Source organism: Hippopotamus amphibius, chromosome 2, assembly GCF_030028045.1.
Source record: "Hippopotamus amphibius kiboko isolate mHipAmp2 chromosome 2, mHipAmp2.hap2, whole genome shotgun sequence".
Taxonomy (NCBI): domain Eukaryota; kingdom Metazoa; phylum Chordata; class Mammalia; order Artiodactyla; family Hippopotamidae; genus Hippopotamus; species Hippopotamus amphibius.
In genome coordinates this window covers 215,414,006-215,440,567 of record NC_080187.1, presented here as the reverse complement: position 1 = coordinate 215,440,567, position 26,562 = coordinate 215,414,006, and the positions used below count along the sequence as shown (strand labels likewise).

At 40.6% G+C, this 26,562-nt stretch overlaps 1 protein-coding gene across 7 annotated transcripts in view; it reads left to right on the top strand.

The window, feature by feature from the left end:
• Positions 1-26,562, top strand: part of SIN3A (SIN3 transcription regulator family member A) — a 65,178-nt gene that overhangs the window by 19,495 nt on the left and 19,121 nt on the right. For 6 of the 7 annotated variants that reach the window (XM_057723407.1, XM_057723406.1, XM_057723401.1 and 3 more), the window contains 14 exons: positions 837-1,058; positions 5,471-5,647; positions 10,288-10,394; positions 11,031-11,313; positions 12,340-12,591; positions 13,165-13,317; positions 13,460-13,618; positions 15,510-15,599; positions 17,697-17,815; positions 18,402-18,612; positions 18,910-19,026; positions 21,763-22,001; positions 23,355-23,538; positions 25,076-25,649. In XM_057723407.1, the coding sequence (XP_057579390.1) occupies positions 870-1,058; positions 5,471-5,647; positions 10,288-10,394; positions 11,031-11,313; positions 12,340-12,591; positions 13,165-13,317; positions 13,460-13,618; positions 15,510-15,599; positions 17,697-17,815; positions 18,402-18,612; positions 18,910-19,026; positions 21,763-22,001; positions 23,355-23,538; positions 25,076-25,649 (2,854 nt within the window). In that variant the 5' untranslated portion in view covers positions 837-869. Of the gene's footprint in view, positions 1-836; positions 1,059-5,470; positions 5,648-10,287; positions 10,395-11,030; positions 11,314-12,339; positions 12,592-13,164; positions 13,318-13,459; positions 13,619-15,509; positions 15,600-17,696; positions 17,816-18,401; positions 18,613-18,909; positions 19,027-21,762; positions 22,002-23,354; positions 23,539-25,075; positions 25,650-26,562 lie in introns of those variants that run through there. The other variant, XM_057723408.1, reaches the window with a different exon arrangement.

Here is a 26,562-nt window from a genome sequence, read left to right as displayed (position 1 = left end):
GACTAGGGATTGAACCTGTGTCCACTGCATTGGCAGGAGGATTCTTAACCACTGCACCACCTAGGAAGCCCCTGGACCATTCATTCTTATTGATATGCTTGTATTAATGGCACCGATGTTAGAAAAGCTCTGAAAAGACCCAACTGGAAAGGAAGTGTTTCCCTACAGGGGGATTATTAAACTAAGGGATTCTGGAATCACTTTAGGATTAAAGAATGTTAGAGTCAAGAGAAACCTTAGTAATGGTCTATTTCAACCTTTTTTTATTTTGGGGGAAACAAACTTACACGGAAGGAGGAACTTCTTGAGGTGTACATAGTTTCTTAAATTGGCAAGTCTAGAAACATTGTCCTCTTGTTCCTGGCCTAGTGTTCTTTCCATGATACCATTTAATTGTTGAAACAATTCATATTTTAAAAATTAGACCACAATTATAGTACTACCTTTTGAGAGCAGTTAGGAAGAAACACTTGAATGTTTTTATAGCTTGTGAATAATGTAATTAATGTTAGAGATGATGGCACTTTAGAAAACTAGAGAATAAAGAAAGGTTTATCTGTGTATTTTTAAATTGAAGGTTATTTTTCAACTCCGTAGTACCAAAGTGATTCAAACTATGTTACATATTTAAATTTCTGTCTTTCAGTTATGATAATCTCTCCAGCGTTGGGAGTGTGTGCACCAGCATGCACAGAACTGCCCAGCGATCATCTGTAGCATGAATTAGATAATCATTGATTCTGGGAGTTGAGCTTATGCTGAGTTTGGATGACTGGTTGTACATGGTGTAGTGGAGTGCGAATTGGTTTGCATTTTGTTGCTTTTCGCTTCTGCAGGTTTCGTAGTGCAGCCCTGAGCATGAGCGCAGAATGAAGCGGCGTCTGGATGACCAGGAGTCACCGGTGTATGCGGCCCAGCAGCGTCGGATCCCTGGTAGCACAGAGGCTTTTCCTCACCAGCACCGGGTGCTCGCCCCTGCCCCTCCCGTGTATGAAGCAGTGTCTGAGACCATGCAGTCAGCCACGGGAATTCAGTACTCTGTGACACCCAGTTATCAGGTACACTGGAGCCCACCAAGGGACTAGGGGTGAAAGAAGAATGTTTTCATGACCTTTGAAGTTCAGTGTGTCTCTCTCCGATCTCTTTTCCTTTTCCCCCCCCTTTAGAGGTAGCCATTAATCTGATCTCTGTGTTTGTTAGTCCCTTGACTTTCTTTAGTTTTTAAAAACTTTTTTTTTAATTGATTGGAGTGTAGTCGATTAACAATGTTGTGTTAGTTTCAGGTGTACAGCAAAGTGAATCAGTTATACATATACATATATCCATCTTTTTAGATTCTTTTCCCATATAGGCCATTACAGAATATTGGGTAGAATTCCCTGTGCTATATAAAATCATTTTGTTTATACCTCTAGATAATAAAGTTGTTTAGTTTGGGTAGTTTTTGAACTTGTATATAAATGAAAACGTATATTTTCTTCTTTGACTCTTTTTTTTTCACTCACTGTGGTTCCTAAGACTTATCTATATTTATATATGGCACCAGTTGAGTCATTTTCACTTGGTTATGAATTATATGAATATATCCAATTAATTTATCCATTCTTCTGTTGATGGACTATCAGACTATTTCCAGACTTTTCCTGTTAAACAGGAACTACAGTGAACGCTCTTAGGTTCTCCTAATGCAGTGGTACTCACAATGACAAGATAAGCTTGCACCAGAATGTAAGTCAGTGCACTACGTTTTTCATCACGAGGGTCTTGCTATTGAAATGAAAACAGGCAGAAAGGAATTGAACAGTGTGCTTATTATTATTAGTGAAAGGGTTTACATTCTCGTGCAAGCTGCTTATTTTTGCAGGCCACTCAGCAGGTCTGAGGGCATAGTAGGAAGTTTCTTGAGTGTCTAGGAGAGCGATTGGTGGGTCATAGAGTATGCACATCTTCACCCTTAGCAGGTAACATCAAATAGTTTTTCAAAGCTATACCAGTTTATTTATATTTACACAGCACTGTATAGTCCTGTCATTGCATATACTGATCAACACTGATCATTCATCTGTTGTCTGTTCACACTGTTTTGTAAAAATGGAAGAAATTTGTGTTTTTCCCTTTTTAATTATGAAAGTATCACCATTTAAAGAAAAATGATATAATGTGATTTCTTCCTCTGACCCCTCAGACTTTATCACACTGGCGCATTTTTCCGGTAGCCAGAATTTTGTATGCGTGTGCAAGCATATGTTTATTTACCTGCCTAATTATCTAGATACACTTCTCTCTTTACATGATTTGGACCATACAGTGTGTACTGTTCTGCTGTTTGTTCTTTTCAGTTAATTTATAGTGGACAACTTTCCACTTGAATATTTGTATACAGCCTGGTAATTTTTAAAAAAATCTTTGCATTTATAGTATTCCATTCGAGGTCAGTCCGAACCATAATTCATTTAACTATTCTGATGAGGCCTTCTTTTACCTAACTTAGTAGTGACTTTTAAAAAGGTTTGGCTGGCACAGGAGTTGCCTGGCTGCCTAGTGGTTAGGATTCCGGGCTTTCACTGCCATGGCCTGGGTTCAGTCCCTGGTCAGGGAACTGAGATCCTACAAGCTGTGTGGTGCAACCAGAAAAAATAAAGTAAAAATTAAAAAATAAAAATAAAACGGTTTGGGGGCTTCCTAGGTGGTACAGTGGTTAAGAATCCGCCTGCCAATGCAGGGGACACGGGTTTGCTCCCTGCTCCAGGAAGATTCCACATGCTGCGGAGCAACTTAGCCCGTGCGCCACAACTATTGAGCCTGTGTGCCACAACTATTGAGCCTGTGTTTTAGAGCCCGTGAGCCACAACTATTGAGCCCATGTGCTACAATTACTGAAGCCCACGCGCCTAGAGCCTGTGCTCCGCAACAAGAGAAGCCACGGCAATGAGGAGCCCGTGCATCACAATGCCGAGGGGCCCCCACTCACCGCAACCAAAGAAAGCCCGTGCACAGCAAAAAAAGACCCAACACAGCCAATTAAACAAACAAACAAACAAACACACCAAAAAAACCGTTGTTTAAAAAAAAATAAAAAATAAAAAGGTTTGGCTGGTACTGGGAACATAAATTGGTATAATCTTCCTTGAGAGCATTGACAGTTTGTGTCAGATTCTTTAGTTATTTTTTAACCTAGCAATTCCATTTCTAGGAATTTATTATAAGAAAACAATCAAGGAAGAAGGAAACCCAGGTGAAAGAGGACATGGTAATTCCTTAGGTGTCACTCCACCTCTAGAGTTCCCCTTGAAGCAGTATAGTGCCTTTATATGGGGCTGGATGCAGCAGTCAGAGGACGGCTACAGATCAGATTGTTAGGTTAGGACTTGTAGGAAAGAAAGGTTATGTGTTTTCCTTGGGTGATTACTTTTGTCTCAGCTAGTTCACGACTTTTTCCTGCACTTGGGATAGTTAAATTTATTCCTATACTGTAATGTGTTCTTATAAAACCAGCCATCTCAAATATTTATAAACTCCAATTAAGTCTTGTAAAAACCTGTTCAGCACATGCATGTTGGAATATAGAAGCTCAGAATAACTCTTCTTGCGAGAGATATATTAGAGCTTTTAGAATTGTCTAAATAGTTTCCTTTTACTTCTAATGTTTATTCTTTCTGTGGATTTGTAAATAGTTGCTCTATTTCCCACCCTCTGCTCTGCCCAGGGTAATCTTTATAAATTGTGGGGACTTGGGGAAAAAACATTCTCTCTTAAGTTGTAGTACACAGCTTACATTGCTTTAAAGTGTCATGTTATTTGGTCTCCTAATCTTGGAGATGTGGCAAATCAGGTATATTGTCCTTAGTTGTCTTCTGCAGTGAATTAACAGTTCTGAAATAGGAAAATTTTAAAAGCTTTGGATATTTGATATAGCATTTCTTGCAGTAGAAATAGAAGGAAAGGGGCTTGTGCTTTTTTATTTTACCCCTAACTTATACGAGGACAGGAGAGAATAGAAAAGAAATATGAGGCTAAACCACCAACAATTTGGAGGAAATTTTTAAATTTTTATTTTAGAAGTAACAAATAACGGGAATTCTCTGGTGGTCCAGTGGTTAGGTCTTGGGGCTTTCACTTCCAGAGCCTGTGTTCAATCCCTGGTAGGGGAACTAAGATCCAGCAAGCTGGGACTTCTCTAGTGGCGAAGTGGTTAAGAATCCACCTGCCAGTGCAGGGGACACAGTTCGATCCCTGGTCTGGGAAGATCCCGCATGCCCCAGAGCAGCTAAGCCCATACACCACAGCTACTGAGCCTGCGCTCTAGGGCCCATGTGCCGCAATTACTGAGCCCACAGTGCTACAGCTACTGAGGCCCACATGCCTAGAGCCCAGGTTCCGCAACAAGAGAAGCCACCACACTGAGAAGCCCATGCACGGCAACGAAGAGTAGCCCTCACTCGCCTCAACTAGAGAAAGCCCGTGCACAGCAACAAAGACCCAACACAGCCAAAAAAAAAAATAGCAAATAAGGATAAGCAGAATAAATAAAACAAAATAAAAATCTTCTCTAATCCTACCACCACAAGATAAAATGCTAACATTTTACTATATATTTGTTGTCTAGGATTTAAAATTTTATTGTTTTTTTTTTTCTCAGTGTTGACTAAGATTTTTTTATTCTGGTATAGTCAATTTACAGTGTTGTGTTAGTTTCAGTTATATATTCTTTTTTAGATTCTTTTCCATTATAGGTTATTACACGATACTGAGGATGGTTCCCTGTGCTATACAGCAGCTCCTTATTGGTTATCTATTTTATATATAGTATGTGTACATGTTAATTCCAAACTCCTAATTTATCCTTAGTGTATTATATATACTGCTTTGTAATGTGTTTTAAAAAATTATTTAAAAGTTTAAATCCATATGCAACACACGAATACATTCAATTTATGGATTGTGAACATTTTTAAATGTTAAAATATATGCATCTATATCAGTGCTATTCAAACTGTAGTCCACAGATGGCTGATGTGAATACTTTCATACTAGTCTGTAATGAGATAAGGACAGAAATGGAGAGTGTTTAGAAACTTTTGTAGCAATTGGACTTTGTGATTTTATATCTGTAAAACCTAGTAATGAATATTATGGGCTTATGTATTTTTTAATCTCACTTTTCTAGTAATTCATTTTATTGTATTTTATAATATGGATTGGTCCATGATGGATTGGAATTTCAGAAATAAGAAAAACTAGGTCTTCATCACAGATTGAGATGTACTGAGCTATATAATTTTTAATAGCTGCAGAATTCTGTTGTAATGTGGGTGGGCTATAATTTATTTCACCAGTTCCCTTTTGTGGGAAATTTGGGTTTCTGATTATCTTTGTATATGCAAATATATGTGCGCAAGTTTTCTTTAGAGGCTTTTGGGGAACAATGCATAAACCTTGAGGCTTCTTATCTGTGTTTTGTCCGTTCCAGGTTTCAGCCGTTCCACAGAGCTCCGGCAGTCACGGGCCCACCATAGCAGCAGTTCATAGCAGCCATCATCACCCAACAGCTGTGCAGCCCCATGGAGGCCAGGTGGTCCAGAGTCATGCTCATCCAGCTCCACCAGTTGCACCAGTGCAGGGACAGCAGCAGTTTCAGAGGCTTAAGGTGGTATCCAGCTCCTTCCATTTCTCTCTTAGCAGGCAACATTGGCTTCAGCCTGTTAGTAGTGGTCTTACAACTTCTAACAGTAGACTAGGGGGGTTGAAGAACAAGAAGTTTTACTTTGTTTTTGTTTTGAAATGTACTTAGATTTCCTGTCTTGGCACCAGGGCCTGATCCAGACAATACATTCGAGAAATGTTTTTGGAATGTGTGACTGCATGGTATTCAAAGTTCTAGGGTTTGGGGGCTATTTTCATGTGAAGTAAAGTCCATTTTTTGGATGCCTTCTTTCGAACTCTTTGTTCTTAGCATGGAATAAGGTTTTATTAACATACATGTGGTTGGCTACAGTCCTGTATAGTAAACGGGCCCAATATTATCTTATGGTTTAATCCTTTTATTCTTGTTTATGACTAGCTGAATTGGCTGGCATTATCAGCTCCATCCTTAGTAAAACACATGCTCCTTTGGAGGAACCTTTTTGAAGTTTGGGAAGGGCTATCACTGTGAATGAAGTGTCAGTGTTTTCATCTGATCTGCTGAGTATGTGCCGTAGGTTTTCAACACTTTGAAATTCATGAGGCATCTGTGGCGAAGTGAAGCTTATATTCCCTGCTAACCTTCTCTCTCTGTTTAGTTGAATGCTACTTTTCAAAATGTGTGATTGTGGTAGCAAGTTTTCCAGATTTCATTTTTTTCTAGTTTTACATTTATATAAAATTTAAAATCAAGTTCAAGAAATATAAAATTAAAGAACTTTATAAAGAGAGAGGATGTTGGATCTTTATTTGGTCATATCAGCCTAATTATATCAAGTAGCTTGTAAGTAGGAATGAACAATATATCCTTGAAGGACATATCCATGTGTAGCAAATATTTCAGCCCTCTCTTTTCCTTGTACTAAATCTAATCCTTCCTGACTCCTGCCCTCATTGGTTTGGATTCTTGGGAACTTTAATATTGGCCTAGGAAATTAAATGTTACATAAATACAAAGCGCACCAAAGCTAAGCTATATAGGGGGATTTTGTGAAATTTACTCTGTCGATATTAGCTTAAGTAATTACGAGTTGACTGTACATAAGCATAGTCCTTAAAGAGAGTACAGATTATTTGGGCCTGAAACTTGACTCTGGGCTCTGTCTTTTGGAAAATATTTGTACACTGTATTGATGTTTTCCTTAAAACATTTTTATTCTCTGCTTGTAGAGTGATGGCTGTGTACCAAAATGTATTATTGCTCAGGACTTAGCACTTCACCAAGTCCTGAAAATATATTTTTTTAAGTTGGTTTGGTGTGACTTAATTCCATATTAATACTGTATTGAGCAGTTAATACCTTAATGTTGCAAAAGAGCTTATAAACTTGCTATTAAATTAACAAAAAAATATATATTTATTTCTATATCCCTTTTCCAGTCAGCCCTATCAAAGCATAGCACCTATTGTATTCTCCTTCCTCACTCAGGTATGAGTATATAGAGTATGCTTTGTGTGTTTTATAGAAGCTGTCAAGGAAGCAAGAAAGGGCTTTAGAGTTAGGGTTATAGAGTGAGTCACAGGTAGAGGTAGATCTTGCTCTGTTCTTTGAGTTACAAGCTCTTGAATGTGATTCCTGGACACAATAACTTGTTGAATTTCCTCTCTAATGAGGAGAGGTAAAATGCTTTCTTGTGCCTCCATGTAATTTCATTCAGTATTCCCACATTGCTTGCCATTTTGGGATCAGTCTTAAAATGCTTTACAAGTATTTGAATCAACTTCAATAAACAATTTATATTCTATAATAAGGAAGTGTTCAGTGAGAACACTTAGGTTATTTCAAGCACCGACATTGTCTATACTTCCTTTTTTTTGTCTTTGGCAGATTGACGAGAAGGAAGACTTGAATAATTTGAGGCGTGTTTGATGTGATTTAGTTATTTGTTGAAAGCAGCAGCATCCGTATTTGGCACATATTTAGCAAGTTCTCTTTACAGTTGTTTGTGTTTTCCCCAACAAGATTGTGAGCTTTAGGAGGTTAGGGACCTTACTCATAAATGCCTGTTGAGGGGAGCCAGGAGAATTCATCAGCAGGATCGAAGAGCCTCCCCAAGTGCCTCTTTAAATCTGTAGCTTTCAAGTGACTAGTTCCAAGTTGTTTTCTTCTAAGTTGTGGTTCCTAGAACTGTATACGTGCTCTTATAAAGAGTTGTACTGTACTTTAGGTCAGTGGTCCCCAACCTTTCTGGCACCAGGGACCCATTTCGTATGGAAGACAGTTTTTCTATGGATGGGGCAGGGGTGGTGGAGGGGGGTGGTTTCGGGGTGATTTAAGCGCATTACATTTATTGTGCACTTTATTATTATTACATTGTAATACATAGTGAAATAATTATACAACTCAACATAATGCAGAATCAGGGGGAGCCCTGAGCTTGTTTTCCTGCAACTAGATGGTCCCACCTGGGGCTGATGGGACCGCCTCAGCTATACCTCAGATCATCAGGCGTTAGATTCTCATAAGGAGCATGCAACCTAGATCCCTCCTGTGCAGTTCACGGTAGGGTTCGCGCTCCTGTGAGAATCGAATGCCACCACTGACGTGACAGGAGGTGGCGCTCGGGCAGCAGTGCAGCGATGGGGAGTGCTGTAAATAGAGCTGCAGCTTCACTGGGCTGCCTGCTGCTCACCTCCCGTGGTGCAGCCTGCTTCCTAGCAGGTCACTGACCAGTGCTGGTCCGGGGGCTGGGGACCCCTGCTTTAGGTAACAAGCGGATTTCCTCACTATTCTTACATGTGGGTGTCTTGTTTATAAGGTAGGCGTCATGCTGGTTTTAAGTGTAGTGTTATTTTGTAATTACTGTTTAAACAGTGGTTCATTATGACCTATACCTTTTTCTTCCTAACACACACACACATCACAAATAATTTACTTCCTTCAGGTTTTAGCACTTTTTCTTTCTGTGTATTAATTATATTATAGCATAGAATGCTTGCTTTTTGTGTATTTATTTATTTTTGATAACTCCTCTGTCGTGACTGTGAATACTGTTCTTATTTATCTTCCACAGTCTTTGTTCCTTCTGGAAACTTAATGAGTTATAAGTTTAAGTTCCATCAATTTGGTCATTAATGAAACATTTCAATATGGAAAATTCTGAATATGAATTAGATAGTCCATTGAATTTCAACAAAAATTGTCATTTACAAAGTACCAAAAGGCCAACCATCAAATGAGTGGATATTGTCCAAGTGTACACGCTGCTCTAACAACACTGGAGTGCTCTGATTAACCATGGCTGTAGTGGAAGTTTGGGCAACTCTTGGAATACTATTTAATGGCTTATATGATCATAAATGTTCTATTTCACAATATATCATGAGTAGTGCTTATCAAATCAGATGTTTACTTGTGAAACTTTCCTAAATTTGATGTTTTGTATAATTAAAAATAAACCCAGAGTATGTAGGATCCACCTAGTAGGCAGTTCCCTTGAATGTCTCCTGAGTAACTAAAACTTAAGTTGTCCTAAATCACACTCATAACTTCCTAGCCCTGCAGACTTGTTCCTCTTTGTGAATGCCCAGATAATTTGTAATTTAGTGAATGCTCCCTCTCTCTTATCTCCTATGTCCAGTCAGTCCCCAAACCCTGTTATTTCTACCTCGTAAAAAGCTTTTGCTTCTATCCAGTGCTCTCTTTTCCTTCGGCCAGTACTATAATTTACTCCACTCCTCTTCACACATGAGTTAGCCTTGTAGCATGACTGGTTTTCCTACCTCCTTTTTAATCTATTCTGCCTTGCACCAACTCGTTATCAACACTGTAGCCAAATTGAGTACACTAAAATGCAGATGATAAAAATCTAAATTGCTTTTTAACAAGATTTACAAGGCCTTTCAGGATCTAGGTCCTGTATCCTCTCCTGTGTTATCTCTTGTCACTCCTCCTACCACCATTTCTCCTTTTCACCACAAACCCTGTAGCCAAACTAAACTACTTTCAGTTTTCCAGATGTACCAGATGGTGCCCTGTCTGGGATTGTGCCCATGCTGCTTCCTCTGGCTTTCTTCATGGATCTTCACCTTTGCTAACTTGTACTCATCCTTAGGACTCAGTTTAGACACCACTTCTGGGGGAAGCCCTCCCTATGTCCGCATAGGGTTTTTTAGGGTGTGTGGTGGGGTGCCCTTCCCATGTGCTCTCTGGCAAGTGGGCATTCAGTGATTGCCCACTTGCCCCACTGTATTAGAATTCCCAGCTGGATGTGGAATGAACTGTAGAGCAGAGACTATGGCTTCTTTGTCATTGACTCCATAGTACCTCACCTTGGGCCTGGCCTGGCATGTTGTTGCTACTTAGTAGATATGTGCAAAATGAAGAAATGAATGCATAAGTGAATGATGTATTAATGTGATTGTTCTCCACTAATAATTCTATGCAAAATTATCCAAAGCAAGGCTACCGATTTTATGAGTTGATTATTTTAAGCTTGAGTTTTATTACTGGTACCCTTACTAATTTTTAATCTTTTTATGTATGTTTATGGCATACTTCTATTTAATTTACTATGCTGATTTTATTTAAACACAAGTCATTTTTTAAAAAATGACTCTTGGCTTACTTTCTTTTTATAACCTTGAGATTTATCCTTGCCGCAGGTGGAGGATGCACTGTCTTATCTTGACCAAGTGAAGCTGCAGTTTGGTAGTCAGCCTCAGGTCTACAATGATTTCCTTGACATCATGAAGGAATTTAAATCTCAGAGGTAAAAGATATGTGTGTTGTACTCAAGCTTCGTGCTTATTTTGTTGACTTCAAAAGGAGGATATGGCGTATTCTCGTCTGCTAAAAGATAAAAAATGCTTTTTTGGGGGAGGTTATGCTTTTATATATTGCTTTATGAAAACTGCAGGCCCTAGACTTTTGTTTTCTGCACATTAGTAAATTTTTCTTAGTACTTGATCTTAATCAGGGAAGTAAACTGGTGGTGATTAGGCTACTTGCTTTTTGGATGGATTTAAGATACTAATATTCCGGCGTGGTTCACTATTAAAAAAAGAGTAACTCATGTGAATAATGTAGATAGGTAGATGATGATTTATACTGGTGTATCAGAGGTTGGGTCTTCCATGGGAATTGGAGTTTTAGACTTACTGCCTGAGTATCTGCTCGATAGGACTGTTACCAGGCATGAATGTATGTTCTGTTTAAAATTGTGACCAAGCCTCTTTGATTATGAAGCTAAATGGCTTTGGAATTTCAGAGTTCTTCGTGTGTCATTAACTTTATAATATTCAGGTTGATTTTTATTTTCCTTTATAGAGAACCTAGCGGAATGTGAATTTTTTTCTTGCTAGGGTGCTTGTCAAGCTCACCACTTTAATATTTGTTTTTTTATCAGCATCGACACTCCAGGAGTGATTAGTCGTGTGTCCCAGCTGTTCAAAGGCCACCCTGACCTGATCATGGGCTTCAATACCTTCTTACCCCCTGGCTACAAGATTGAGGTGCAAACCAATGACATGGTGAATGTGACAACTCCTGGCCAGGTTCATCAGATCCCAACCCATGGCATCCAGCCCCAGCCTCAACCACCACCCCAACATCCTTCCCAGCCTTCAGCCCAGTCAGCCCCAGCTCCTGCCCAGCCAGCTCCTCAGCCCCCACCTGCCAAAGTCAGCAAGGTGAGCACTTGGAAAACTCTGCACTGTGTGAAATGCATCCCTACAAAGTGCCCTCCTTTGACATTTTTCCTTTGTATAAGACTTAGATAGATACACAAATTAAAATTTCATCAGAGAAGATGCAGTAGTCACATCCCTATAAAGTGGCTCAGATTTACATACCACGTATTTATACATCTGTTTAAATCAACACATCAACAATCTACAAGGACTCTTGCTCCCAACTTCTGCTTTCTGAACCCATGAACATCCCAACAGATGGCAGCTTTGTGTAGTAGTACTTTGATAGCACAGGCGGAAATGGTCACCTTATGATCAGATTACACTGTTTTCTACGTGGTCATCATTTTACAAAAGTTACTCCATTTACCAGTTAGGTCATATCAAGCTAAGCAGAAAATCTTGATGATGATGATGGTGGGGAGTTCTTAGTTTAGAACTGTATTGATACAGTACCCACCAGTCACATATGGCTATATTTTAATTTAAATTAATTAAAATAAATTTAGTTTTTCAGTTGCACCAGCTACATTTCAAGTGCTCAGTAGCCTCATGTGGCTAGTGGCCATCATGGAAGATAGTGCAGATAAAGAACATCTCCATCACCTTGGAGAGTTCTGTTGGGCAGAGCTGGTTTAGAAGACGTTTTTTATGTGGAGTTAACTGCAACAATTGAATTGTCTTAAGATCTGTGTAGAGTGAGGTTTTTTTCCTATTCTATTTGCACCTGTTGAGCAAGTGAGCGTAAAAATTGCATACAAAAATTCTTCCCTGTAATTGGAGATGTAGCCCACTTTTAAAGTTGTGATTAGAACATTTGAGACTGGAATTTTTGTGTTAGAATGTGTGACCCCTGTACACTTCCCACTCCTGCCCAGTGTGATTTGAGTTGGGCTAAAATGGCCTGGCCAGAGTGAATAAAGTGTACATGTTGATCAGACACCTTGTTTCTCCTTACTTTGACCTTTCTTTCCTGTGTTAAACCATCTGTGTTCCTGAGGAGAATAAAGACTTTTTTCTTTTTAGCCTTCCCAACTACAAGCACATACTCCAGCCAGTCAGCAGACTCCCCCACTCCCACCATACGCGTCCCCACGTTCTCCACCTGTCCAGCCTCATACACCAGTGACAATCTCGTTGGGAACAGCCCCGCCCTTGCAGAACAATCAACCTGTGGAGTTTAACCATGCTATCAACTATGTTAATAAGATCAAGAACAGGTTCCAGGGCCAACCAGACATCTACAAAGCGTTCCTGGAGATTTTGCACACATATCAGGTATGACAGTTGCCCTTTCAACCTGTCTTAACCAGATTGCCCTCTGGGGGGATTCAAGTCCAAGAAGAACTTGAATAACCATTATTGTGTCCACTAATGCTTACTGGAAATTAACCAGTTAGAAATTGTGATGTGTGTTTATAAAGCCAGTTTGATTTTACCTGACTTTAATTGCATTGTAATAGCCAGTCAGGATTTTTAGTCACTGCTCTGTGAAGTGAATGCTTATTTATCTGGAAAATTTTGAGAATGATTTGTGTAATAGAGTTAATCTACAATAGGAGGAGAAATTTCTCTAATATTGTGTGTTTTATCGGTAGTGGTCCCCTGAGCCATTTACATATACTGCCCTGGTTTTCAAAAGGAATTGTCAGCCACCATCTTTCACTCCTTTCTCAACTTCAAAGCTTGAAGCCAGAACAGGTGCCAAGAACATAGGCTTTCCTCTAAATTGCAGCCCTAATAGATAACATACAAAGCCCCTACCAGACATCTCAGAAAGTGTGCAAAGGTGAGTCATTCAAAACAGTGGCCCTCTAATATGATCTCTTCTCATTTGCAATTTCCTATCAGAAAGAGCAGCGAAATGCCAAGGAAGCTGGAGGAAACTACACGCCAGCGCTGACTGAGCAGGAGGTGTATGCCCAGGTGGCTCGTCTTTTTAAAAATCAGGAGGATCTGTTGTCAGAGTTTGGACAGTTCCTACCAGATGCCAATAGCTCTGTGGTAAGTTTTATTCAGAAGAACTATACTGCTGAGGATGGTTGTCTTAGATAAGTTAGGAAGCTGGAATCAGAAGGGGACTTGCTCTAAATGATACTTACTTGCTTTGATAAGAGCATTAATCTCTTTCATGTGTCTTAATTAGCTTTTAAGCAAAACAACTGCTGAGAAGGTCGATTCCGTGAGAAACGACCATGGAGGCACCGTGAAGAAACCTCAACTGAACAACAAGCCACAGAGGCCCAGCCAGAACGGCTGCCAGATCCGCAGGCACTCTGGCGCCGGAGCCACCCCTCCAGTGAAGGTAAGAAGGGCGCAGCTGCTCGTTCTGACTTTCAGGGGCGATAATAGGGGACAGTGTTCAAGGGTTGACAGTTGGATCATGGGAATTCGGAGTGTATTGGTGTATGCCACAGAAATTCAATGCAAAGCTTTTTATCTAGCTTTGTGAAGGAATGTTAGAATATTGCTAATTGCTCAGATTACTGTACTTTTGAGTTCTTAACTGGTTTTCTTTATATTTTCTCTCTTCTTTGCTGTTAGCTCTCATCTGTTTTTTTGTTTCCTGCCAAGGGTTTCTGAGACTTAATTTTTCCTGTCTTGTGCTAAGAAAGATTATTATTGTTTGATCATTGTTTTCAAAATAAGTCAGTGGTCTCTGAGGTCCTCTTGTGAGTAAAGCGCATATGCTTTGTGGGATCTCTTTGGTCTAGAAGCCTATCCTGTCCAAAATTCTTTGTTGGATTGCCAGATCTTATCTGTATCATCTTAATCTCCAAGGAAGGACCTTTGGACTGCAGCAGAGGGTGGTCTTAAACTCCTGTTGGTGATGTATCGCATGATGCTTCTTGTTAGCGTAAACACTGATGGTCTGCCTGCAGAAAGCTGAGCCCACTCCCTTCCTCTTTGAGGTGGGGCAGCTGTGCTAGGGAGTGAGCTAGATGTATATACTGAAAGTTGCTTCAGTGAATTTTAACGATGTATATAACACGGAAGAGATAGACATGTCTGCAGAATTTAATTAAAGAATAACAAAAGCTAGTGGAATTTCTGATGGTAGGAAGTGATTGGTAAATAAGCAAATAACTACAAAGACTGACTTGTTAGGTGTTGTTGACACTTTTGAAGGACTATTGAAGAGCTGTTTTTCAATGTTTGTAATGGTTTCTCCTTTTGAAAGCAAGTTGAACATAGTTTATATTTCTTCACTTTAGTAAGGAGTGTTATGTGTGTAGCAAGGATCAGGTCAGCAGATACACGCTAATCTTGGTCTCCTCCCACACTTGATCACCCACCGGTGGAAACCCTATATTGGGAGATGAGGATTCCCTATCTGCCTTTTCCTCAGGCAGTGTAAGCAGAGGCTATGGCTCCTAAGAGAGTATACTCCAAGCTGGCAAAGGTAAATGTGCTGCTTCTCCCAGAGTCTGTGCGTTTCTTCACAGGTAGTTGAGAGGTGGCTTTTTTAAAGTAAATTTTTTGCCTGGGAGTTATGTATGGCCATTCTCTTGCTTTGACAGAGCAGTATTAAATTGGTCTGAGTGGATATTGCTGACAAGGTGGTTATTCCTTCCGTTAGGAAAATAAACTTTTTTTCATGAATTTTTACATTGAACTATTAAAAGGTAAAGCTTAAAGATTGATTTCTGTGTACTCCAGATATTTTTGCAGCCTCTGCTGCCTCCACAGCTAGGAAGACAAGGCAATGGCATTAGGTTCCAAATAAAGTTACTTTTGGCCCATGGGAAAAAAGTGAGGATATTAATTCTAACATCACAGTAATGCTGTGACCATTTATAGAGAGAGTATTTGGGGAGTAGAATGATCTGTGAACCTCTGGAAAAACAAACTGACAGGCAATCTAAAATAGAGAAGACGAGGGGAAATATTTTAGGATGTAAAGCAGGTTAGTGACTTGAATTCTCTCAGTTGTTGCAAATTATTAATTGGTGGTGGTCAGTGATGGAACCTTAGAACAGAGATGGAAATAAAACTCAGAGTGGGAATTCCCTGGTGGTCCAGTGGTTAGACTCGGCCCTCGCACTGCTGGGGTCCCAGGTTCAATCCCTGGTTGGGGAACTAATATCCCACAAGCTGCACAGCTTGGCCGAAAAAACAAAAACAAAAGAGAAAATAAAACCCACAGAAACCCACTCTTTGAACCCTACATTGTTTGTGTTTTTCCTTTTTTGCAGAAGAAACCCAAGCTGCTCAGCCTCAAGGATTCTTCTATGGCAGATGCCAGCAAACATGGTGTAGGAACGGAATCATTATTTTTTGATAAGGTGAGAAATGAATGAATTGGATTTAGTATTAGCTACTAATGCCCAAAGAAAATCACCCTGTCACCAAGAAGATTTTGTTTTAGAGGCATCAAGCTGATTAGCACTTTCTACTTTTTAACATAGTTTTCAAATTGTAGGTCCTTTCAGCCTGTGAGAATTGTTAGCACAGCTGGAGAAATGGTAATGTCGTCTGCTTTGGTTTTGTGAAGTAGTTTGCAGCAAAACACAGCATTTGCCATGGTGGAAGAAAGCTTTTAAAGAAATGCATGATATTACTCTCAAACGATATCTGGAGCTCCCTGTTGTAGCTGTCCAGATCTGTGTAGTGGGGAGTGTCCGTGCACCAATTGTTGAGGACTGAAGATGACTTGTAACCTTCTGATTGCTTGTGGTCCTTATTTGTGGTATCACATATTGGGTTCATGAGAATTCTAATTGTATGTTTTCAGAGCTCCCCAGGTGATTCTAATGAGCAGCCAGAGTTGAGATTACTGGTGTAAACAGTGTTGTGTGGGATGTGCCTGCCTTCCTCCTCGGAGTCAACTTGATTAGCAGGCTACTTTCATCATGGTAGCTGGCAAATGTCAGACTTCTCAGTGGCAGGAACCATCCTGGATTGATCTGGTGGTGACTTAACCTGTCTTGCCTTCTGGGTTTTTGCAAAAGGCCAAATGATGTAGCATCTCCATGATTGGTGCCTCCTCACTGCTCTCTGCCTGTGTGAGCTGTGCTGCAAAACAGTTAAGCTCTGACTTGAACCATTTCTGAGGGCACCTTGGGCACTTGGTGCGTTTGAGGCAAATGTAGAAGTCCAGGTCACAACCAACTAATGGCAAAGAAAGGGTGGGGGGGTGGGGACTGAATAAGTTAATTTTTAAAAGAGTGGTAGTTTTTTGTCGTTTTTTTTGAAGTACTTATTTCTTAGAGATACATACTGCAGTGTGTGTAGACGAAAAGTCTGGAGTTTGCTTGAAAATTCAGTGGTGGGGAAAATGGGTATAGATGAAACAAAACTTACTATGTATTGATCATTGAGGCTGGGTGAGTACAAGGGGTTTGTTAGATTATTCTGTCTGCTTTTGTTTATGTTTAAAAGTTAATAAAAATTAAAAGTAAATATTTGTCATTTGCTTTGAAAGTACTTATTCCGTATAGTGTCTACTGATCAATAGCTATGAAAAGTATATGAGAGGCCGGAGAAAGCGTTTTTGATAAACTGCTTGGTTTGTTGTGAGGGTCTACAATCCCCGCAATACTAAATACGTATTTACCTATGAAATTGAAACTCCAGATTGCTCATCTAGCCAAGCTTGTCTTACTTTGTCTATGCCATTGAACATTTTTAGCGTTTTGGATATTAAAATTCTCACTGTTATAAATGGAGAAAGGAAAAGAATCAGGTCAGAGAACAAAAGAACCTTATTTTAAAAGGTCATTATTCAGGATTACCAGTGTTTGAAAAGAGTGTTGTCAGAGATTCTTGCTGTAAACACCTGTTAGGGGCTTCCTAGGTGGCGCAGTGGTTAAGAATCCGCCTGCCAATGCAGAGATCACGGGTTCTATCCCAGCTCCAGGAAGATCCCACATGCCGCGGAGCAACTAAGCCCGTGTGCTAAAAAAAAAAAAAAAACACCTGTTAGGAGAGGCAACAAAAGCTTGGGTAACTCTGATATTGTCCAGAGAATCAAGCATATGAGAAGGTAAATATTTACTCCAGCGTCTCTTTTTCAGAATTTTTGTTATGGAAGATTTTAAACATGCGAAATTAAAGTGAACAGTAAAATGACTCATGCCTCCATCATCCAGCCTCAGCGGTTCTCACCTCCTAGCCAGTGTACTTGTTTCATGTGTACTCTAACCTACCCCAGATTATTTGGAGCAAATCTCGTATAATGTATTATTACATCCATAAGTATTTTACTAAGTTTCCTTTTTAAATGATACCTTTTTTCAAACATAACACATAACATCTAAAAAAACCAATGTTGATTCCTTAATATCATCAAATAACAGTTCAAATTTCTCCAGTCTTTTAAAAACAATCCAAGATCTCTTGATTTGCCACTTAATTATTTTTCTTTCGGTTGTTTCCATAAGGTCCGAAAGGCTCTGCGGAGTGCAGAGGCCTATGAAAATTTCCTGCGGTGTCTTGTTATTTTTAACCAGGAAGTGATCTCTCGGGCGGAGCTTGTGCAGTTAGTCTCTCCATTCCTGGGGTAAGTGGAGTTAGGAGCCTTAGCCCTGATGTGTGATATAGAGGTGAAATAAAACTTAGTTTGTGGAAGTATATGACAGACAGAATTAATTTGATTGTGGTGGGTCAGTTGACTCATGAAAATGTCGATATCAAGAGAGTCCTCTGGGAAGTCTTCTGGTTCAACTTTGGAGATGAAAAAATAGGCAGAGAGGGCATTGGCCAAGACTGGTGGTCTCCTGATCCCCTGACCAGTGTTGGATGTTTTGTAGAGATGAGTCTCTTCCAGGGTTCTAGAATCTTGACTTTGACAACCTAAGAATTATCTGAACATTGAAACAATATTCTTGATTAGAAGAATGGCTTCTTGTTGCCTAGTTTCAGTACAGTTCTTCCATCACCACCTTAACTGGCCTTAGAGCACTCTGTGAGAAAAGGAGAAGCCGAGGATTCAGAAGCAGTGCTTCTTAGGCAGGAAATAATACTTGTCATTGGAATTTGTCCAGTGGTAGTAGAGTTCTCACCCAACACCAGATAGTGGCAGTCACATCTCAGGATTACTGCATCATGCTTCTTATTGCTCACCAGCTTTTGGTTTGATTCTTCAGGAAATTCCCAGAATTGTTTAATTGGTTTAAAAACTTTCTGGGCTATAAGGAGTCTGTACATCTGGAAACCTTTCCAAAGGAACGAGCCACAGAGGGCATTGCAATGGAGATAGATTATGCCTCTTGTAAGCGGTTGGGCTCCAGCTATCGAGCCCTACCAAAGAGTTACCAGCAGCCCAAGTGTACAGGACGGACTCCTCTCTGTAAAGAGGTAAGGCCTTCCCGAGAAAGGATCAGCCCTGAATCCTCAGCTTCCTCCAGAAGGGAGTGGTACCTGGGATGGAGAATTTGTATGAATGAGGAAATCAAAACCCTTTTGTATCTTTTTTCTGAAGAAAATGTTTTATACCTATACTGAGAACCTTTTTCTTACTGTCTTTTTAAACTTGCTGAAGGTGAAACTTGTCATGTTAACTGTTTCTTCCCTCCCCTGAAGTTTTGTCTTTTAGCTTAATCACCAGAAAACTCTGTTACACTTTTGTTTCAATTTCTCTTCTTTTACCCTAAGGTTTTAAATGATACTTGGGTTTCCTTCCCCTCCTGGTCTGAGGACTCCACCTTTGTTAGTTCAAAGAAAACTCAGTATGAAGAACATATCTATCGTTGTGAAGATGAACGTTTTGAGGTACAAGCTCCTTTATCGTTTGAAGTTTGGGGAAATGGGAGATTCAGAATGAAGAGGATATCTTAAATACCTACCTGGGAGGGTTGACTTTTAAGACCAAAGAGCTAGAGGCTTACGTTCTTCTGTGGTAAATGCTTATTGTATTTACCGTGTTTTACAACTTTGTCAAATATATTAATAATATTTTTATGACAAATGTGACTTATCTAGGCCACTTTAACCCTTTTAACTGAAATTATCCATTGATGGCTGAATAATACTCCTTTGAATTTTTAATGGCATTTTAAAGTTTATTGTGTTCTACATGATATATAAAATCAGTATCTTAAGACCTAGCGGGCTTTCTTGTGGCTGTTTTAAATTATTTATCTTAAATTGTGTATTATTTTTAGCAGGTATCTTAACATGGTTAACAAACCAGCTCTCCTGTGAGAACTGGAACTGCTCTCATATTTCTGATATTGATTTGGCTCCTTTTGAAAGAAAGTTGAGTTAGGGACTTTTGGGGCGGGGAGGAGGAGTGTGGGCTGCGTTGGGTCTTTGTTGCTCCATGCAGGCTTTCTCTAGTTGCAGCAAGCAGGGACTGTTGCTTGTGGTGCACTGCTTTTGTTGTGGAGCACGGGCTTTTGGGCACACGGGCTTCAGTAGTTGTGGCACATGGGCCCAATAGTTGTGGCTTGTGGGCTCTAGAGCGCAGGCTCAGTACTTGTGGCGCACAGGCTTAGTTGCTCCAAAGCATGTGGGATATTCCCAGCCCAGGGATTGAACCCGTGTCCCCTGCATTGGCAGGTGGATTCTTAACCACTAGGCCACCAGGGAAGTCCCAGGGACTTTATTTTAAAGTAGTTGGGAAGGGAAGAGCTGGAGTGAAGAAATGAGCTATAGAGAACCCTGATACCAGGAATGGGAGTACTAAAAATGGACTCAGTTTCCAGTGTGTTTAAATGTCTAGTTCACTGATACCAACGAAAACGGAATGTTAAATGTGTCTAGAGAGGTAAAATTATGTGCATCCTGTTTAATGTATTTATTATATAAAATTGACTGCCCCTGCTCATTCCTGTGGAAGGGAGATATTTTGCTCCTTTTTTAATCCATTCTGATTTAGCTCTCTGCCAGTTATCCCCCTTCGCACTTGCTTCATCTGTTTCTGGCATGTTTTGAATGAAGAGCCCCATTTTCCTTGGCCAGTGGCAGGCCGTTGGCCATCTCTGCCAGTGTTCCTTGGCCAGTGTTTATGAGGAGCTTCAACCATTTGTAGAAAACTCAATCATGACAGATGTTAACTTCTACGGAAAGTTTTATCAAGCTAAAGAAAGCGTTTCTTTTTTTTCAACCTATGTTTAGTAAGTTTAGATGATGTGTTAAAAAGCAAAGATTGGCATCTGTTTTTGACAGGATATTCCTATTCTCAGCTAGTATGCCTGCAAATGAGAGGCAACAGCATCCTTTCCCACTTGTTTTTATAGGAGTGAAGATGAAAGAAGTGTGTGTATGTGCACATGCACGTGCTTAGCATTGGTTGGGATGGACTAGTTTGAATCCTTTATACATCAGGATAGTTTAATATTCCTGCAATACAGATAACCCCCAAATCTCAGTAGCTTGAAAACACAGATATATTTCTTCATCATGCTACATGTGCATTGATGTTCAGCTGGAGATTCTGCTCATCTGAATTGCTTGGGGACCTAGGCCGACAGAGTGCCACCATCTTGAACAGTGCCAGTGCTAGAGGAAGAAAGAGCTCAGGTGGATCTTGCACCCTTAAAGGCTCTAGCCTAGAAGTGATAGACATTACTTTGACTTAGCTGTTCATAACTCATTTGCCAGAACTAGTTGCATGGCCCTATCTAATCACGAAAGAGCCAAGAAGTTCAATCCATCATTTATCCTTAAATGGGGAAAAGGAGGACCAGAAATATTCGACAAAATGACTAGCATAGTCCTGAAACTAGAAAAATTAGGAAACACACAGACATTTGGTCATAGACCCTTGAGACTGCTCATTTACTTCATTTTCGGTTTCTCACCTAGAGAATTTTGTGTTAACCCTTGGAAAAAAGTTAACTCCAAAGTTGCTAGTCATATCCTTAACCAGGTCAGGCTAAGCCCTTGCCAGAGAATAAAGTGCCAGAAATTCAGTAAGGATTTAAATGGTTACCTACAGATGCAACATTGAAGCCCTTAAGGAATGATAGTCACTGCTCTTATTATTACTAGTTGTGGAACAAGACTATTAAATATTTAAACATTTCAAGTTACCCTGCAAAACATTACTCATGAAACTGATTTATCATCTTGAATGGTCTTTTGGGGATTTCGTTGTAGTGGTTGTTATTGTTTGTAATGTCTTAGTAATTCATGAAAGTTCAGGGAAAAGTGTCTCTAAGGTTGCCTCCTGTTAGGTCCCTCTGGGTAGGGGCCAGTAGTCCTAAATAAAGCATACTCGTGGTGGTAGAAGTATTAACTACTGCTTAGCCATCATTTATTGGTTGTTTGCTGTGTGCCTGGTATTGTGCTAAATCTATGTGGATTGTATTGTGAAATCCAGAAAACAATCTTATGAGAGTAGGTGGTGTTATCCCTATGTTACTGATAAGGAAACAGAGTTTTATATGGCTGTAGTATGGCACAGCCAGGATTCAAATCCAGGGAGTTTGACTTCCACCTTATACTCCTGACAGCTATTCTCTTCTGGTTTGGGTCCTGAGCATACTTTGTCTTTTTCTTAAGCTTGATGTAGTTTTAGAGACCAATCTGGCAACGATCCGGGTTCTGGAAGCAATACAGAAGAAGCTTTCCCGCTTGTCTGCTGAGGAACAAGCCAAATTTCGCTTGGACAACACCCTCGGGGGCACATCGGAAGTCATCCATCGAAAAGCACTCCAAAGGATATATGCTGATAAAGCAGCTGACATCATTGATGGTCTGAGGAAGAACCCCTCCATTGCCGTCCCAATTGTCCTTAAAAGGTACTTGAATGAATATGCCCTTTGTGCTTTCGTGTGCTTCTTGACAGATTTAGTGTCCCATTAAATAAGATTCTCCTTTTCCACCTGGTTTTCCCATGAAACCTCCATTTCTCCCCAACCCCGGTTGTAGGAAATCAGGTGGAGCGTGGGATACTGGAGCTTCTTGATGGGGTTCTGTGTAACCAAACGTAGAGAACAAACCTTTAAAGTCATAGTGGAGTGCCCTGTGTGTTTGAGGGTATATTTTTAAATAGACAAAAGAACAAAGAAAGAAAACAGCCACCCACATTCCTGCCACTCAGTACTAACCGATGTTCACATCTTTGTTTTTTAATAAGGAAAATCACTTTGTCTTTGTAAAATTGATACGTGTTATTTAAAAAGATGTAGCTTGCCATTTTTTACTAAGAATGTCTTCTTTCTCCTAACAAAACTTCAGTCTGAGGTATAGAGGGGCCGTTGAACCCATCTGAGGCTAGGTATCAAGGAGGAGGCCAGGGCTGAGCCCCAGGCTTCTCCGAGCCCGTGGCACTCGGTACTACACTGTGAATCTCCGCTAAGAGCTGGGTCCTCCCTCTGTGTCACTTGGTGAAAACTTACCTGCTGCACAAGTCACAAGTGCCCAGATTTTATTGTTCCTCCCTAGTCTCCCCTCAAGAGCTGGCACAAGCCATTCCTCTCCTTGCCAGTAGTAGCTAACTTTTCTCTTTGAGATGGAGGGTGTTCTTCAGTTCTGGTGCTGGTTTTGATTTTACTCTCCTCTGTTCTAAAGTATCAGGATCAGTTGTTCTCATTAGAGCTTCCAAACTGTGTCCAGAGGAACATTATTGTGCAAGTTCTCTGTTCTTGGACTTTTGCATTTACTTTGGCGTAGTAAACATTCTCAAAAGTCCCGTAGCGAAGAAACCTGTCTCACTTTGTTTTAGCTGGCCAAGGAAGAGAACCTCTTTCTCTAGGGTATTCTGTGGAATGTTGTTTGAGAAATAACTATTCTCAGCAAGATTTCTGACTTTGGGACAGATTACTTCCCCAAAGTACCTCCTGAATGAATAATTTTCTCACGTATCAGAGTTTAAGACTGGTTTGAATAAAATTTACCCCAAAGTTATCAACAGTTTTAATAGATCTGCCATATCTTTTGACCTTTGAAATGGTCAACCAGACCTATTTCTTACTTCTAAACCCTTAGGAGATTAGGTGCTGTTATGCCTACTTTAGTGGTAGGGAAAGCAGTCTTAACGTGGCTAATATGGCAGAGCCAGGATCCCAGTGCAGGATTCTAGTATGACTCCCTACCTTAAGATTCACTCATCTGAATTCCTGTCTTATTGTTTCCACCTTCCACCCCACTAGGTTGAAGATGAAAGAGGAAGAATGGCGAGAAGCTCAGAGGGGCTTTAACAAGGTGTGGAGAGAGCAAAATGAGAAATACTACTTGAAGTCTCTGGACCACCAAGGCATCAACTTTAAACAAAATGACACCAAGGTCCTGAGGTCTAAGAGCTTACTCAACGAGATTGAGAGTATCTATGATGAGGTGAGCTGGAGGTCTCTACATCATCAAGAAGTCTCCAGTCTGTATGTTCAGCATGGCTTTGACTCCTGTAAATTACCTTTGTTATGTGAATGTGAGACCCTCCAAGACTTGTTGATTCTTACTTCATAGCATAGACTCCTATTCCTGACTCTGCCATTTTAAATCTAAGCCTCACTAAGCTGTTTTACTGATTTCCCAGTTTCCTATCCTGGTTTCAATTCATGTCTACCCCCACCCCCACCCCCCACCCCCCTTCTCTCCCTATCTGTTTCCTTCCAGCAGTACCTTATATTCCTTCGTGAAGCCCATCTCAACTTCCCACAACTTAAAATACTGTGATCAATCCCCAGACTCACTCACTCTCTCTCTTTTTTTTTTTTGGCTGTGCTGTGTGGCTTGTGGGATATTAGTTCCTCAACCAGGGATCAAATGTGGGCCCTCCACACTGAGCGCAGAGTCCTAACCACTGGACCGCCAGAGAATTCTCCCAGACTCTTCCTAATCCTTGTTTATTTGGCATCCTTACCAGGATTATATAGAGTACTGGGAGCTAGGATACAGAGATGAATAAGAAATTCATCCTGCTTTCCTTGAGCTCACAGTCTTAGGGGATGGATAGAAACAAATATGGTGGGATTGAGAATTCCTTAGAAGTGGTGTGATCTTGAATTTTATTTTATTTATTTTATTATTTATTTATTTTTATTTTTTAGTTTTTAAAGAGAACTTTATTTTTGTTGGGTCTTTGTTATTGCGCACGGGCTTTCTCTAGTTGGGTCTTTATTGCTGCGCGTGGGCTTTCTCTAGTTGCGGTGAGTGAGGGCTACTCTTGATTGCGGTGTGCAGGCTTCTCATTGCGGTGGCTTCTCTTGTTGCAGAGCATAGGCTCTAGGTGCATGGGCTTCAATGGTTGTGGCACGCGGGCTCAGGAGTTGTGGCTTGAGGGCTGAAGAGCACAGACTCAGTAGTTGTGGTGCACGGGCTTAGTTGCTGCACAGCATGTGGGATCTTCCCAGACCAGGGTTCGAACCTGTGTCCCCTGCATTGGCAGGCAGATTCTTAACCACTGCACCACCAAGGAAGTCCCTGATCTTGAATTTTAAAAAACTTATTACAAAAATATCAAACATACACAAAAGTGGAGAGTATAGTACAATGAGCCCTCACATAAACTTAATCACCTTTATTTGGCCAATTTTATTACATCAGCTACCTTCCACACTCCTACCCCAGAAGTATTTTAAAGTAAATTCTAGACCTTATGTCGTATCCTCCATAAATGCAAATCCAGCATTTTAAAAGATGGTCCCAGTTCTGTTCCATCATCTCTTATAAGTCTTCAATGTCTGGAAAATACAAATCATTTTGGTATCAAACCACATCTTGCACATTATCTTTTTGTTTCTGGAAGTCTTGGATTGGAAAATAATGGCCACTGTGGTTAATAATAGAATGTACTGCTGGTGTAGTCTCGTTGGTCTGTTTGTTGTTGCTGTAGAGATGTCACGTAATACTTTGTCTCTCTCTCTTCTGTTAGAGGCAAGAGCAGGCTACGGAAGAAAATGCTGGTGTACCTGTTGGCCCACACCTCTCACTTGCCTATGAAGACAAACAGATTCTGGAAGATGCTGCTGCTCTGATTATCCACCATGTGAAGAGGCAGACGGGCATTCAGAAGGAGGACAAATATAAAATCAAGCAAATCATGCATCATTTTATTCCAGATCTGCTCTTTGCTCAGAGAGGTGATCTCTCGGATGTGGAGGAAGAGGAAGAAGAAGAGATGGATGTAGATGAAGCCACAGGGGCGGCTAAGAAGCACAATGGTGTTGGGGGCAGTCCCCCTAAGTCCAAGCTACTGTTTAGTAACACAGCAGCTCAGAAGTTAAGAGGGATGGATGAAGTATACAACCTCTTCTATGTTAATAATAACTGGTATATCTTTATGCGACTGCACCAGATACTCTGCTTGAGGCTGCTGCGGATTTGTTCCCAAGCTGAACGGCAAATTGAAGAAGAAAACCGAGAGAGAGAGTGGGAGCGGGAAGTGTTGGGCATAAAGCGGGACAAGAGCGACAGCCCTGCCATCCAGCTGCGTCTCAAAGAACCCAGTGAGTGCTTGGGTTGTCGGTCTGCAAAAGATGTGAGGGGTTAGCAACCTCAGGGCCTGGTTAGACTTGGGACTGCTTGCTTTTATGCATAGAGCACAGGCAGTCCTTAGAGGCTGGCTAGGTTCAGATCCTAGCACTGCAATTTACTGATTGCGTGACCTTACTTAAACTCTCTGAACCTGTTTATCTGTGAAATAGAAGTGCCGCTTGTTGTCCTGTGGGGTTGTTGGGAGAATTGGAGAAAACATGTAAAGCACCCTGAGCATTGCTTGAATCATGGACACTCAGTTGCTGGTACTGTGGACACCAGGGAAGTGGGTATCAGTTACCGTCAGTTTCCCAAATGGCAGCTTTCTGGGTTATTGCAGAGTGTTTGAAGAGACAGAGAGTGACTGAGACGTCATAGTCAGTTCCACTCCATGACAGAACATAAATTCCTAGTTGTTCATGCCTGAGACAGATGCAGAAAAGGAGTTGGGGACTCAAGAGATGGTTTGAGACAGCAGAACAGGCAGAACAGGGATGAAGATAGAAAACTCAGGAAAAAGAAAATAAATGAGGGTTAAGGAAGCCACCACATGCTCTAAGTGATTCTGTGCCGCTTGCTTCTAAATATTTCTTCAGGTCATAAGTTAGGTACTTAAGCTATGAGCCAAAAGCTTTTTTGTGAAGCCTTTCTTCTGTGCTCTTTAGGAAATGGCCACTCTTGAAAGTGAATTTTCTTTTCTTTTAAACTGTTACTGATGTAAGAAGCCCATGTGAAGCCCTGGCCTTCTATCTATTGAAGAGCTAATGGCCCTGGGAATTAATTTTAAAAGGCTTTATCTGGATTAATCCTAGCTTGAGAGGAACAACTTTTAGGCTTCAGTGTGGTGATTCCATCTGTTTTGGTAGAAATGAGACAGAAGATGGC